This window comes from Gopherus evgoodei, unplaced genomic scaffold, assembly GCF_007399415.2.
Source record: "Gopherus evgoodei ecotype Sinaloan lineage unplaced genomic scaffold, rGopEvg1_v1.p scaffold_35_arrow_ctg1, whole genome shotgun sequence".
NCBI lineage: Eukaryota > Metazoa > Chordata > Testudines > Testudinidae > Gopherus > Gopherus evgoodei.
Genome location: NW_022060027.1, coordinates 5,082,027 through 5,097,440, shown reverse-complemented (window position 1 = coordinate 5,097,440; position 15,414 = coordinate 5,082,027). Strand labels below are relative to the sequence as shown.

The window sequence follows — 15,414 nt, the reverse complement described above, 5'->3', positions numbered from 1 at the left end:
CAGGCCTCGCGCCGGACACCTCCGCCGGCAGCCAATGGCAGCGCCGCCCCTCCCCGCACGCCATGCAGCAGCCAATCAGCGCTGGGGGCACCATAGAGAGGGAGGTGGGGGTTGAGAGGCTGCGAGGGGGCAGTCAGCGCCCCCTAGCGGGGCCCCGCCCCCAGCCCTGCTGGTGCCCCTCACTCCCGACCTGCAGCCCCTGCTAGCCCAGCCCTGCTCCCCCCAGCCCTGCCGGTGCCCCTCACTCCCGACCCGCAGCCCCTGCCAGCCCAGCCCTGGGCTCCCCCCGTGCCCTGCCGGTGCCCCCTCACTCCCGACCCGCAGCCCCTGCCAGCCCAGCCCTGGGCTCCCCCCCCTGCCCTGCCGGTGCCCCTCACTCCCGACCCGCAGCCCCTGCCAGCCCAGCCCTGGGCTCCCCCCCCTGCCCTGCCGGTGCCCCTCACCCCTGACCCGCAGCCCCCTGCTAGGCCAGCCCTGGGCTCCCCCAGCTCTGCCGGTGCCCCTCACTCCCGACCCGCAGCCCCTGCTAGCCCAGCTCTGCCGGTGCCCCTCACTCCCGACCCGCAGCCCCTGCTTGCCCCCACCCCCCGATGTGTCTGCGAGCCCCTGAAGTCACTGACGCACTCAGTAGGTGCCCTGGGCTCTTGGCCAGGATTCACACGGATGCTCTAATTGTGCTGATGGGGACAAGGCCTGAGGCTCTTACCCAGCCTCCCTAATGAGAATAAAGGGCCTTCTGCCAACGCTTGGAGCCAGGACTCCTGGGTTCTCTCCCTGACTCAGGGAGGGGAGTGAGGTCCAGTGCAGGGGGGCTGGGAGCCAGGACTCCTGGGTTCTCTCCCTCACTCAGGGAGGGGAGTGAGGTCCAGTGCAGGGGGGCTGGGAGCCAGGACTCCTGGGTTCTCTCCCTCACTAATGGAGGGGAGGCAGGTCGGGTCAGTGGTTAAAGCGGGATGGGACAGAGGCAACCGGACAGCGAGTGTGAAAAATCAGGAGGGGGGTGGGGGGTAATAGGAGCCTATATAAGAAAAAAAACCCAAAATCAGAACTGTCCCTATAAAATCGGGACATCTGGTCACCCTAGACCTAGGGTCAGGACCAGGCTCATTAACCTCATTTCAGTAACGGGGAAACTGAGGCTGGCGAGCCGTGCCCAGCCTAGGGTGTCCAGATGTCCCAGGTTTACAGGGACACTCCCAATTTTGGGGTCTTCTTCTTATCTAGGCTCCTATTACTCCCCAGCCCCGTCCCAATTTTTCACATTTGCTGTCTGGTCGCCCTAGCCCAACCCCCCAGACAAAATCAATCAATGCAGGTAGTGCCTGGAATAGAACCCAGGTGTCCAGCTGCCCCCGCCGATTTCCCCTTGAGCCCCTCCCGCCCCTAGAATCCCCCCAGTTCCCCACTCCTGCCCCCCCATGCGCTGCAGTCAATTAGAGCTAATTACACCAATTTTCAGGCCCATTTTCTGACTAAGTGGTAAAGAAAATTAGAGGCAAAAGAAATGAACTACCCCCCCCAATCCGTGGGGGGCGATTAGCTACACCCCCCAGGCATGACGCACCCATCTGCCCCCCCCCTCCTGCCCCTGCCCTTTATAAATCCAGTGCCTGAGCCACCGGCTGCAACCAGAGTGGGGCAGAATTTGAGGTGAGATTCCCCAAGCCCCCCAGAATCGGGCCCTGCTACTGCCAGGGCTGCAAGTCGGGAGTGAGGGGCACCGGCAGGGCTGGGGGGAGCCCAGGACTGGGCTAGCAGGGGATGCAGGTTGGGAGTGAGGGGCACCGGCAGGGCTGGGGGGAGCCCAGGACTGGGCTAGCAGGGGCTGGGGGTCGGGAGTGAGGGGTACCGGCAGGGCTGGGCTAGCAGGAGATGCAGGTTGGGAGTGAGGGGCACCAGCAGAGTTGGGGTGAGCCCTGGGCTGGGTTAGCAGGGGGCTGTGGGTTGGGACTGAGCAGCACTGGCAGAGTTGCGGGGAGCCCCGGGCTGGGTCAATAGGACAGGAGGGGTTTTTTTTACGGGGGGGGGGAGGGACAGAAATATCCCATGATGCATTGGGCTGGGGGTAAAACCAGGCGTTTGTGTGATGAACAGCATTTGGGGGGCAGAGATAGAGGGAGCCCGGATGCCTGGGTTCTATCCTAGCTCTGGGAGGGGAGGGGGTTCTAGTGGATAGAACGGAGGGGGGGAGCTGGGACCCCGGACTCCTGGGTTCTCTTCCCAGCTCCAGGAGGGGAGGGGACTCTAGTGGATAGAACGAGGGGGGAGCCCGGACTCCTGGGTTCTCTTCCCAGCTCCGGGAGGGGAGAGGGCTCTAGTGGATAGAACGGGGTGGGGGGGGCTGGGAGCCCGGACTCCTGGGTTCTCTCTCTCTCTCTTTCACAGATGGGGACCCCTGCTGTGCTCTGCATTTCTCTGATCCTGTGGGGGCTGCTGGGCGAATGTGCTGGGATCCCTTTGATGGTGAGAGCCCCCCCCAGCCCCCGGTTCCTGCCAGCCCTCCCCCTGTGTCCCCCTGTCTGTCTCCTCCATCCCCACCTGTCGTGCCTGGGCCCCCGGGGCCCCCTGAATGGTACGATCCCCACCAGGCCTCTGCTGGGGTCCTGGGCTGTCCCAGTGTGCGAGCGGGGGGAGCTCAGATGGGGGGGGCAAAGCTACTCGGTTAATGGGTTTTTTTTCTGCAGCTCAAAGACAAACGTGGCTGGACCCTGAACAGTGCAGGCTACCTGCTGGGCCCCCGTGAGTACCCCCCGCCCCCCCCCGGAGAGAACCCCGGCGTCCTGGCTGCTGCCAACCCCAGAGAGAACCCAGGTGTCCTGGCTACCCCCCCCAGGCATCCTGGCTACCCTCCCTCTCCTGGGAGAGAACCCAGGTGTCCTGGCACCCCCCCCTCCAGGAGAGAACCCAGACGTCCTGGCATTCCCCACCCCCCTGGGAGAGAACCCAGGTGTCCTGGCTACCCCCCCCCCCCAGGCATCCTGGCTACCCTCCCTCTCCTGGGAGAGAACCCAGGTGTCCTGGCACCCCCCCCTCCAGGAGAGAACCCAGATGTCCTGGCATTCCCCACCCCCCTGGGAGAGAACCCAGGTGTCCTGGCTACCCCCCCCCCAGGCATCCTGGCTACCCTCCCTCTCCTGGGAGAGAACCCAGGTGTCCTGGCTACCCCCCCCCAGGCATCCTGGCTACCCTCCCTCTCCTGGGAGAGAACCCAGGTGTCCTGGCACCCCCCCCCTCCAGGAGAGAACCCAGACGTCCTGGCATTCCCCACCCCCCTGGGAGAGAACCCAGGTGTCCTGGCTACCCCCACCCCCCAGGCATCCTGGCTACCCTCCCTCTCCCGGGAGAGAACCCAGGTGTCCTGGCACCCCCTCCCTCCAGGAGAGAACCCAGACGTCCTGGCATTCCCCACCCCCCTGGGAGAGAACCCAGGTGTCCTGGCTACCCCCCCCCCCAGGCATCCTGGCTACCCTCCCTCTCCTGGGAGAGAACCCAGGTGTCCTGGCTACCCCCCCCCAGGCATCCTGGCTACCCTCCCTCTCCTGGGAGAGAACCCAGGTGTCCTGGCACCCCCGCCCCAGGAGAGAACCCAGATGTCCTGGCACTCCCCACCCCCCTGGGAGAGAACCCAGATGTCCTGGCACCCCCCCCCTCCAGGAGAGAACCCAGACGTCCTGGCATTCCCCACCCCCCTGGGAGAGAACCCAGGTGTCCTGGCTACCCCCCCAGGCATCCTGGCTACCCTCCCTCTCCTGGGAGAGAACCCAGGTGTCCTGGCACCCCCGCCCCAGGAGAGAACCCAGACGTCCTGGCACTCCCCACCCCCCTGGGAGAGAACCCAGGTGTCCTGGCTAACCCCCCCCCCCAGGCATCCTGGCTACCCTCCCTCTCCCGGGAGAGAACCCAGGTGTCCTGGCACCCCCGCCCCAGGAGAGAACCCAGATGTCCTGGCACTCCCCACCCCCCTGGGAGAGAACCCAGGTGTCCTGGCTACCCCGCCCCCTAGGTGTCCTGGCTACCCCCCTTCTCCCGGGAGAGAACCCAGGTGTCCTGGCACCCCCTCCCCCCCAGGAGAGAACCCAGGCGTCCTGGCACTTCCCACCCAGGCATCCTAGCTCCCACTCCCCACTGTGCCGTGCCCCCCCCCAGGAGAGAACCCAGGCATCCTGGCTCCCCTGCCACAATGCCGCCCCCCTGCCCTGGGAGAGAACCCAGGCATCCCTGTCCCGTCCCCCGCCCCCGGCCATGGCGCCTCCCATGCCACCTGTGAGAGAACCCAGGCATCCTGGCTCCCCGTCCCTGCTGTGATGCCCCCCCCCGGGAGAGAACCCAGGAGTCCTGGTTCCCAGCAACCCCTGCCCTAAGCACTAGACCCTACCTCCCCAGCTGGGATAGAACCCAGGCGTCCGGGCCCGCAGCCCCGCCCCCCTCACCCTCTCTCTCGCAGATGCCCACCGCCCGCTGATGGATAAGGGGGCCTTAGCCGGGAAGCGAGAGGCCGCGGAGGAACCGGTGCAGCTGGAGGTGGAGTTCGATGGTGAGTCCCTGGCCCCCAATCCCCTCAGGGCCCCTCTCTTCACCCCACTCACCTGCCCTGCTCTCCTCCAGGTGCCCCCCTGCGCCCCCCGGCTGAGCGCGGCCTCCAGACCTTGCTGGATTTCTTCTCCTCCCTGTGTCTTCCAGGTGAGTGCCAGGGCCGGGCCCGGGGGGGCGAGGGGGGTAGTGGGTAAAGGCGGGGGGCTGGGAGCCAGGACTCCTGGGTTCTCTCCCTGGCTCTGGGAAGGGAGTGGGGTCTGGTGGTTAGAGCTGGGGAGTGGGGGGCAGGGCTGGGAGCCAGGACTCCTGGGTTCTCTCTCTGGTTCTGGGAGGGGAGTAGGGTCTAGTGGTTAGAGCCAGGGGACGGGGCTGGGAGCCAGGACGCCTGGGTTCTCTCTCTGGTTCTGGGAGGGGAGTGGGGTCTAGTAGTTAGAACCAGGGAGTGGGGGGGGCGGGGCTGGGAGCCAGGATGCCTGGGTTCTCTCTCTGGTTGTGGGAGGGGAGTGGGGTCTAGTGGTTAGAGCGGGGGCAGGGCTGGGACCCAGAACGCCGGGGTTCTCACATCGTCCCTGGGGTGGAGGCGAGGACTTGCCCATGGAGCTAATCAAGGGGTCTCTGTCTCCTTCCCTCCTGCAGAGCTGGGGTCCCCGGATCGTCTGCCCCTCCCCGATGCCGCCGGGCAGCCCTAGCCCCCTGTCCCCCCACCAATCTGCCTGTGCCAGGAGCCCCCCCTCACGGTGACGGGTGCACACCCCAGAGCAGCGCCCCCTGCCCTGGTGTGGACATGCTCAGCCCTCCCTCACCTGCCCCCTCGACCTGGGACCCCCCCCGCCTTCTGGCCTCCCACGCAGGCCCCTCCCCCCTCCCATTTTGCTGCCACCAGCCCCTTAGTGTGACGTCCCCCTGGCCAAGCAGGGGGAGTTGCCCCCGGGTACCCCATTCCACTTCCTGCCCTGAGTGTGATAGTGGCGGAGGAGTGGGGGCTAGTGGTTAGAGCAGGGGGGCTGGGAGCCCAGACTCCTGGGTTCTCTCCCTGGCTCTGCGACTGCTTCCCCATGTGCCTTTGGGGGTACGTCCCTTCTCCGTCACTCATTGCCTCAGTTTCCCCTCCCATGGCCCCCTGGAATGCTCTAGTCATCATGCTGCATGTGGGACAAGTGACGGGGCTGCGGACCTCGGGGAGACTCCCACTCTGCAGTACGGGGCACTTGACACAGCTGCACCCAGCGCCTCCCTGCAACACATCCCCGAGCTGGATGTCGACCCAACGCTCCCGAGCATGGCAGCTGGGACCACTGGCGGCCCACAGCGGAGGGCACAGACGGGGCCGGGGACCCCCAAATCCTGCAGGGATCCTGGAGGATCAGACCCTCCCCAGACCCCTGTCTCGAGGTGGGAGGGTCACCCTAAGCAACCAGCCAATAAATATTTCACTGCTCAATATTCTTGTGTGGTGCTTGGGCTGGGGCTGGGAGCCAGGACGCCTGGGTTCTCTCCCTGGGTCTGGGAGGGGAGTGGGGTCCAGTGGTTAGAGTGGGGGGGGTGGGAGCCAGGACTCCTGGGTTCTCTCCCTGTCCCTGCAAGAAGCTTAGGAGTGATGCAGCAGGAATCTGTGTGTTGGCAGCCCTCTGGGGGTCACTCTCACTGGGGTGAGCCCCATGGCTTCCCACCCCCGGGACCCACCCTCGGAGCCTGCAGTCCCCCCCCCGGGTCATGCTGCACAAGCAAGTGCCCCGGGATGGGCCCTGGGGGCAGACGGGCCCCCCAGAGGGAGCCAGGCCCCCAGCTCCGGGCTCGGGAATGACTCAGCTGGGGGGGGACTATGGGGGGGTTGTTGGGGGTCTGGGCACGGAGCAGAGTCCTGGGTTAGCGCCGAGAACAGAAATTACAGCCAAGCCCGGCTGGGTCGAGCCCGAGCCCAGAGCCCCCCGACCTCTTAGTGCCAGTGCCCCAGCTCCCCCCCAGCAGCCCCATACGGAGCAACCCCCCACCCCTGGCCCCTCGTCCTCCAGCTGGTCGCACCCGCCTGGCTCCCTGCCCAGGGGGCACCCGCAGGCATTAGCTGCTGGGTGCCAACGGGCCGGGCTGGGCCCAGGCTGCCAGGCTCAGTCACACCTGGGGCTCTGGGTCACTGCAAAGAGTGAACCACCGTCTCCCCCACCGCTAGCTAACCAGGCAGCTCGTAGGGAAACTGAGGCACACACAGACTATTATGGGAAATCACCAGGACAACAGCTCACCTGTCCCACGGATTGTCTGGAGGGGGGGGGCTGGGCAGAGTGCGATGGTCAGCAGGGGGCAGAGAGGGCCCCTGCCCTGGGGCTGGATGGGAGCCTGCGCCCCCCAGAGGGGACAGGCCTCTCGCCCCATTCCCGGCCCCCTCCCCCAGCCAGCCATGCTTGGGGTAACTTGCTCTGATCCTGGGGTCACTCCGGGGGCTGGAAATTGCTCCTCACCTAATGACCAGCCTGCGAGGAGCAGCAGCAAACGAGCAATTAGCCTGGTGTCTGGCTGGGGAGCCCCCCACACCATCTCTCTCTCTCGCCATCCCCGTGCCACCCCCCCCACCTGGCATCTGCGTCTCTCTGCAGGGCCCATGGGTGCAGCTTTGCACTGGGGTTCCCATCACCCCCCCCGGCTCTCTGTGCCCAGCGGGGGCCGTGGCGTGGGGCCCGTCCGGCTGTGCAGGGGGGAAGTGGGGGGGGATGAGTAACGCACACCCCCTGACAGCCTGGAGCGGAGCTGCTCCCCAGGGAGGCAGCTGGAGGGGGGACAAGACGGACACGCCCGCTGCCCAGGGACGGGGGGAGGAGGTCTGTGCCTCCGTCTGTGTCTGTGTGTGACGAAATGGGGGATTTTCTTGTTGTTTCCTTGGTTCTCCAGTGGGTTCCATGCCGAGGGGTGGGACTCAGTTTCCCCAGGTGTTTCGAGTTAACGAGGGGAGGGGAGAGGGAGTTTGTGGGCACAGAGGACCAGAAAGGGAACTGGGGACCCCGGCCGATGGCTGGAGGATGGAGACTCAGCGACTGGTGCCCTGGTGACCCGGAGACCCAGCTCAGGAGTCGCAGCCGGGTCTGGCCGGGGGGAGGACAATGGGCTGCAGGGACAGGACCCTGGTGACCTGACCAGCCGGGTCCAGCAGAGGGGCCAGAGAACGGGACAGGAGAGGAGCCCCAGGCCACCCTGTTTCCCTGGAGAGAAGCCAATGGACAGAGGGGGGGCTTGGGGCCGGGGGTATCAGATGCCCATCCGGGAAGCAGGGGGCTCGGGGCTGGAGATGGGGGGCAGGCAGAGCCCACCTGGCTGCAGGGAGCCTGGGACGTGCTGGGCTGAGGGGGGCCAGGCCTGAGGCTGGAGAGTTTCCTGTGCTGGGTTCAACGCTCAATAAACCCTCCCGTGTTACGCTGCTGAGTCGCTCCGGGCTAGAGAAGAGAGTGGAGGGTGGGGGGCATCGGCCCCTTCGGGGGGTGGACGCCCAGGGGGTCCAGAGTGAGGGGACTCCTTGAGGGGCCCACGGCAGTGACAGACGTGCTGAGGCTCAGAGAGGTGCGGATCCAGGAGGTGGAGGGGCCTGACCCCGGGACAGAGTGGCCCCCCGAGAAGGGCTGTTGCACTGAAGGGGGTTCCCCCCCCGGAACGCACGGGGCCACGAGCGGGCACGACCCGTGAGTCCGTGCCAGTGCGTCCGTCTGTCTGTGTGCGCGTCCGTCTGTGTTCACAGGAGGGGGATGGTCTGGGGGGGCAGCTTCTCCTCACCCACAAACCCCAACCCAACGTTCGTTCCCATTGCTGACACGGGACGTGCAGGGCAGCCACCGTCAGGGCCCAGCGCCCCCCAATCCAGCCCCTGGGAGCCCAGCACCCCCCGGCCTTCGAGCCAGGCTTAGTCCCGGGGGGCAGGCCAGGAACCCAGGCAGGGTCCCCCCGGTTCGGGTCGTTGGTTCCAAGTGTTTCCATCCATGGTCCCCAGGATTCAGCACGGGGGGGGGCGTCGACTGGGATGGAATCCAGCTGGACCCAGCCCCAGATATGTCAGCCAGCCCCACACAGAGCCCCCCAGCCCTCCATGCCCCCACCCCTCACATCCCTGCATCCCCCCCACCTCCAGATATGTCAGCCAGCCCCACAGACCCCTCCTTCCACCCCCCCTTCCCTCCACCCCCCCCTCCATGAAGACACCGGCTCCTGGCTTTGGGGTCTGAGTCAGCACACCGAAAGCAAAGATCTTTTATTGGGGGCGCGCAGCCCCTGGACAGCGGGACCCCCCCTCAGTCGGGGTTCACCACCAGCAGTTTCTGCATGTAGGAGTTGAGCCATTTCTGGCGCTCCATGGCCGTCAGCATCTTGCTCCGCTCCCGGAAAGCCGCGTCGTCCGCCACCACGATGCTCCTCTTCCCACCCCAGCCTGGGGCCAGCTCCGCAGGCGGGACTTCCTGGCTTGGCCCGCTCCAGAGGCGGGACTTCCTGCTTCGCCCCTCTCGGGGCAGCATTCGGAGGCTCCAGTCCTGCAGGCTGATGGACGGCAGCTGCAGGTCCCAAGCTGGGGGTCGGCCAGCGAGGTCCTGTGGGGCATCCCGCGTCCACAGCCTAGGGGGAGAGAGAGAGAGAGACAGACCCGGACGCCTGGGTTCTCGCCCCAGCTCGGGGGGGGGGAGTGGGGTCTAGTGGTTAGAGCAAGGGGGGCTGAGAGTCAGGACTCCTGGGTTCTCTCCCCAGCGCTGGGAGGGGAGCAGGATGCAGTGGTCGGAATGGGGGGGGGGCTGGGAGCCAGGACTCCTGGGTTCTCTCCCCAGCTCTGGGAGGGGGGGTGGGGTCTGGTGGCTTGGGGGTCTGTACCTGTTGGGGGGATACGATGGGGGGAGCCGTGCCCCTGAGCACAGGAGCAAGGAGCAGTCCAAGAGGAAGGTGACAGGGACCAGACCTCTCCCAGCGCCAGGCGGGGCGTCCATCTCCAGCCCTGGGGGGATGGAAAGAGGGTCAGAGCCCCCTGGACACAGACAGAACCTGCCCCCCCTGCAGCCTCTCCCCAGCCAGCTGAGTCCAAGATCTCCTCCGCTCCCAGCCCCCACCTTGCCTGGTACCAGCACCTCCCCCAGCCCAGCGGTGCCCCCCAGGCTGAAACCAGCCCCCTCTCCCCCAAACCAGTGGTGCCCCCCCGGCTGAACCCAGCCCCCCAGCCCCCTCTCCCCCAGCCCAATGGCGCCCCCCAGGCTGAACCCAGCCCCCTCTCCCCCAGCCCAATGGTGCCCCCCTAGGCTGAACCCCGAACCCCAGCCCAGCCCCCGATCCCACAGTGCCCCCCGCAGGTTACCTGTGATCCCCGAAGCGACTCACGGCCCAGCAACCCCCCGTCTCCCTGGCCCCAGCTCCCTGGGACGATTTATATCCGTCTGCCAGCCCCCCCAGCCTCCCTTCCCGCTCCTGGCATGACGCAGGCCCGAGCAGCTGGCGGGGGTGTCGGGGGCGCGGATCGATGGCACCACTGCTGAGCTGGGGGGGGTCCCCACCCCCGTATGTTGACTGAGGTGTTAATGAGCCGGAGGGGGGCTCTTGGGACCCCCAAATCTGACGCCCGGCGGTGGGGCTGGGAGCTCAGAGTCGATGGGACGGAGGGACCCCTTGGCCTGCGGCTCCTAATTGCCCACCCCTCCCCCGCTCGAAGGCCTCGTTAGACGGCATCGCTAACGAAGCCCCTGGCCCCCGCCCGTGATTCACTGCCGGCCGGGCCGGCTATCGATGGCAAGTGGGTGGTTCCGAGGGGTGTCTCGCTCTCCAGGGCTCATTAGCGCCGGACTCGTTAGCCAGCACCCTAACGAGCTGGTGGGGAAAGGGGGGCTGGGCGGCATATCCCAGCTGGGAGGGGGGCTTGTCCTGCAGGACGCGGGCCCAGAGGCAACCGTCCCCATATTGCGCCCACTCTGGGGGGCCGCAGTACCCCGTGGGCGAGGGGCAGTGGGGCCCTGGGGATCGTGGGACCCCGTGAGACGCCTGCCCCAGGCCCATGTCACAAGGGCCCCAGCTCAGGTGGCCCAGCCCCAGGAAAACCCTCATCCCCCCGAAACCTGTTTATCTTGCTGACTCTGGGAGGGCAGTGGGGTCTAGTGGTTAGAGGTGGGGGGGTGAGGCTGGGAGCCAGGACTCCTGGGTTCTCTGTGCATTGCAGGGCCTGTTGACTCTGAAGCCCCAGGACGGATCCTGGGGGGGCTGATCGCGGGGGGGGGGCGTGAATGCAGCCGACGCTGGGTTATTTCCAGAGAGGCCAGCGTGGGGCGGAGGGGCCGGGTCGGGAAGTGGGGGCTGGCAGACAGCGCCAGGCGGACAAGCTGGATATCAATCGCCCGGCCTTCGCCCCCAGGCGGCTAATTGGGACTGGAGAGCGGGGGGACCAAAGGGGAAAATCGTTTCGTTAAATTAATGGAGCGACACAGCGACCAGGGATACGGAGGGGGGGCGCTGCCAGTGGCTGGTGGGGGGTTGGGGAGGGGAAATGGGGGGTTAACCCCCCTTGCAGGGAAGAGACAGTCAGATGGGGGAGGGTGGGGGTTGGGGATGGCGGATCAGTATCCCAGGGCACAGACAGAGGGATGGGGGGCAGGTAGTTGGGGGAGGGGGATGAGTCCCCCCCAGGACGCAAACAGAGGGATGGGGGGAGGGAGATGAGCCCCCCAGGATGTACCCAGAGGGATGGGGGCAGGGGGTTGGGGGAGGAGGATTAGCCCCCCCGGGATGCACACAGAGGGATGGGGGCAAGGGGGTGGGGAAGGGGGATTAGCCCCCCGGGATGCACACAGAGGGATGGGGGCAGGGGGTGGGGAAGGGGGATTAGCCCCCCGGGATGCACACAGAGGGATGGGGGCAGGGGGTGGGGAAGGGGGATTAGCCCCCCGGGATGCACACAGAGGGATGGGGGGCAGGGGGTGGGGAAGGGGGATGAGTCCCCCCAGGATGCACACAGTAGGATCACATGGGTGGAGGTGGAGGTGTCTCTTCCCCTTTAAATCTCAGCCCTGGGGGCTCCGCCCCACCCCACCCAGCTGCCCCTGATGGGGGCAGGGGTTATTTATTCCCCCTCCCTGGGAAGCTCATGGTAGCAGTGGCTGGGGCAGTGGCAGCGATGGGGAAGCAGTGCTTGGGGGCCCTTTTCCCTCTTTTCTGGCTGAGTCTGGGGGCAGCCTTGCTGCCTCCCCTGGGTGAGTTGGCCTGGGGGGGGCCCCCAGCACCCCCACCCCCTCCCCGTGCAGCTGGCGGTAGAGAGGAGGGGGCTGGCCTCAGCTGACCCCTGGCCAGGACTCCTGGGTTCTCTCCCTGGCTTTGGGAAGGGAGTGGGGTGTAATGGTTAGAGTGGGGGGCTGGGAGCCAGGACTCCTGGGTTCTCTCCTTGGCTCAGGGTGGAGTTGGGTTGCTCTGGGCAGGGGCAGGATCTCACTTGCGCTGTGCCCCCCCCCCCCCAGATTACCCCGTGAGGCTGTACTCCGAATCCTCCCGCCTCTCCACTGTCCTGCGCCTGTGCCCTGCGTACTGCCTCTATGAGCAATGGCGCCAAGCAAGCGTGGACCCCAGCCAGGCACCCCGGGCATCAGCTGTGATCCAGGTGCATGTACAACCTTCAGGTACGGGGAAGGGAGTGGTGTCCAGTGGTTAGTGGGGGGGCTGGGACTCCTGGGTTCTTTCCCAGGCTCTGGGAGGGGAGTGGGGGCTAGTGGTTACAGCAGGGGATTGGGAGCCAGGACTCCTGGGTTCCTGGCCTGTGACTCATGTTGCCATCTCCCCCAGGGGACAATGCCACCTACAAGGTGCCCCAGGGCTTCCTGGTGCCCCCCTGCAGCCCCCTGTTTGAGGAGTCCCCCCTCCCACGGGAATTTGCTTATGACGTGGGTCCAGTCCTGGCCTGCTTGAATGACACCTGCACCCGGGACCTGCTCCCTGGCCGGAGCTACAGGTAGTGGGGTGATGGGGGGGGGGGCAGGATGAGGGGCCTGGGGTGCTGCCTGGGAGGGTTGAATCTGTGGGGTGATGGGGGGGGCAGCATATAGGAGTGTCTGGGGTGGGCTGAGATTGTGGGAATGGGGAGTGGGATCTAATGGTTAGAGCGGGGGGGGCTGGGACCCAGGACTCTTGGGTTCTCTCTCTCTTCGTAAGAACCAGCTGCCTTGCTTCCCGCAGGGTGCGGTTTGCCCTGTACGGCCAAGCTGTGACCCCTGTGGCTGTGACGAACTGGTCCCGACCCTTTGAGACACGAGGTGAGAGCAGTTTGTGGGGGCGGAGGGAATGGGGGCACTGGGCCTTCCCCTCTGGGGGGCACTGGCTCCCAGATCTGGAGGTGTGGCTTATTCTGGCCACACCCCCTCCCCCTGCATGGCAGAACTAAGCCCTGCCTCCTTGCCCCTGTGGCTTTCCCCCCCCAGGTCTCCCCCACAGCTTCCGTGCCATGGAGCCCGGCCCCGGTGGGCGCTCGGGGGGCAGGGTGATCCTCACTGTGCTGCTGAGTGTCTCCGTCCTGCTGCTGCTGGCTGCCATGGGGCTGGTTCTGGTCCTGGGGCGCCGCTGACCCCCGCTGGCTGGAGAGATGCCACCACCTCCTGCTTGGGGGGGCCCCCCCTCGCTTATTGGGTGAACTCCCTGTCGCCGCATCAATAAACTCTTGGCTTCCTACTCCCAGTGTCCGTCCGTCTGTCCAGAGTGCTGGGAAATGAGCAGAACTGCTGTGCTGGGCCGGCCCCACTGACTGGCCCCCAGGCTCCTGTGGGGTTCCTGGTTTGGGGCAATTCTCAAGTGATCTGTCCAATCTCAGCGTCTGGCAGTCAGAGGTTCAGGGACACCCAGAGCACGGGGTTGGCTCTTGGCTAATAGCCAGCATTGGACCTACACTTCAGGCCTTCACAACATCCTGTGGCAGGGAGTTCCCCAGGTTGGCAGCGCGGTGGGTGAAGAAATGCTTCCTGTAGGTTGTTTTAAACCTGCTGTCTATTGATTTCATTGCATGACTGCTGGATCTCACCAGGTGAGGGGGTAAACAGGACTTTCTCTACACCAGTCCTGATATTACAGACCCCAGCGTATTCCCTCTCCCCGCGTCACAGCGGAGAAGTCCCTGGTTTTTAATGTGTCCTATCCAAGCTGTTCCATCTTCCAGATCACTCCTGGGCCTCATCTCTGCACCGTTTCCAGTTTTACCAGATCTCTGCTACCGCGTCATCCCTGGAGCTGCCTGTGCTGGGGGTGGGTGGGTGTTGGGTTTACCAACCGCTGACAGGATCCTGCCCGGCTTCTCTCCCTTTCCTGGGGGTCCTGCGTCCACTTACTTTTCTGGGGCAGGTTTTCAGAGAACTGGCCACGGGGCCTCCACGATCTCTTGGTGAGTGGGAACGGCTCAGTCCGACCCAGCTCAGATCCACGGGCCTGGTGCTCTCGCCCAGCCCTCAGGGGGACCCTGGCAGCCCCCTTGGGGTTACTATCAGGGGGGTGAGCCCCTCAGCTTCCTGCCCCCTAGGACCCACCCTCAGAACCTAGAGCCCCCCAGCAAGTACCCTAGGGGCAGACAGACCCCCCAAGGGAGCCAGTACCCCCCAGCTCGGGAGTGACTCGTGGGGGGGGGGGGCGTTGGGGGTCTGGGCACAGAGTGGAAAGTCCTGGCTTAGGCCCAAGGCTGGCTAGGTCGGGCCAGTGCCCCCAGCCCTTTGTCTGTCAGCTGCTAGTATACGCTGGGCTCCCTACCCAGGGGCCACCCACGGGTGTTAGTTCCTGGGTGCCAAGGGGCTGGGCAGGGGGTTAGGCCACTGTTTTCTAGGCCTGGTCCCAGCCTGCCGGTGTCGGTCACACCTGGGTCTGTGCAGCGACCAACCAGCCTCTTCTCCCCACCTCAGTCACGGTGCGGAACATGGGGAAACTGAGGCACACAGCACTCACATTAAACATTCTGCAAAAGTCCTTCTACATCACCAGCCCCCAGCAGGTTCCACGGCAACCTGGGCTTGTGTTTCCACTGTTTCTTTGCGTTTCATCTGCCGTTTCGTGGCCCGGTCCCCCGGTTCGGCCTCTTTGTAATGTGCCACGGTTACCCGGCTTGAGTCATTTTGTGTCCGCTGCAACCTCAGCCAGCTCCCTGGTGCCCCTGTTGGGCAGTGCTGGGCCTGGTGCAGCCCCCCAGGGGACCCCACTAGTCACCTCTCTCCAGTCTGAAAACTGCCCCTTTATTCCCCTTCTTTGTTTCCTGTCTTTCCCCACTTACTGACCCGTGAGAGACGTTGACGAAGCGGGGGACTTGCTTGGTTTTTCCTTGGGTTTCCAGTAGCTTCCATGCCAAGGGGGTGGGATTCAGTGTCCTCGGGTGTTACGGGTTTAACAAGGGGAGAGGAGAGGGAGATTGTGGGCACAGAGGACCCAGAGAGGGAACTTGGGACCCCGGCCGATGGCCTGGAGGATGGAGACCCCAGCGACTGGTGACCTGGAGACCCAGATCAGGAGTAGCAGCCGGTTCTGGCTGGGGGGAGGACCCTGGTGACTTGAGCAGCCGGGTCCAGCCAGAGGATGGGACAGGAGAGGAGCCCAGGAGACACTGTTTCCCTGGGGAGAAGACAATGGACAGAGGGGGCTTGGGGCTGAGGGGTATCAGATGCCCAGCTGGGAAGCAGGGGGGCTCTGGGCTGGAGATGGGGGGCAGGCAGAGCCCACCTGGGTGCAGGGAGACTGGGACGTGCTGGGCTGAGGGGGCCAGGCCTGAGGCTGGAGAGTTTCCTGTGCTGGGTTCAACGCTCAATAACCCTCCTGTGTTACGCTGGCTGAGTCGCTCCGGGCTAGAGAAGAGGGCGGAGAGTGGGGGGCATCGGTCCCTTTGGGGGTGGAGGCCTGGGGGGTCCGGAGGGAGGGGACTCCTTGAGGGGC

General features: G+C 65.7%; 2 protein-coding genes across 2 annotated transcripts; one reads left to right on the top strand and one right to left on the bottom strand.

Moving 5' to 3' along the window:
• Nucleotides 1-1,019: 1,019 nt before the first annotated feature.
• LOC115641750 (galanin peptides-like) lies at nt 1,020-5,976 on the top strand. The gene is made up of 6 exons (XM_030545111.1): nt 1,020-1,650; nt 2,386-2,463; nt 2,685-2,739; nt 4,445-4,534; nt 4,606-4,680; nt 5,170-5,976. Exons 2-6 carry the CDS (start codon nt 2,386-2,388, stop codon nt 5,220-5,222), a joined length of 351 nt encoding a protein of 116 aa, XP_030400971.1. The 5' UTR covers nt 1,020-1,650; the 3' UTR covers nt 5,223-5,976.
• Nucleotides 5,977-8,787: 2,811 nt separating this feature from the next.
• PTH2 (parathyroid hormone 2) lies at nt 8,788-9,890 on the bottom strand. The gene is made up of 3 exons (XM_030545036.1): nt 9,845-9,890; nt 9,370-9,490; nt 8,788-9,120 (listed from the first exon to the last, which is right to left on the bottom strand). The coding sequence occupies exons 2-3, from the start codon at nt 9,480-9,482 to the stop codon at nt 8,802-8,804; spliced, it is 432 nt and encodes a 143-aa protein (XP_030400896.1). The 5' UTR covers nt 9,483-9,490; nt 9,845-9,890; the 3' UTR covers nt 8,788-8,801.
• Between the last annotated feature and the right edge of the window lie 5,524 nt (nt 9,891-15,414).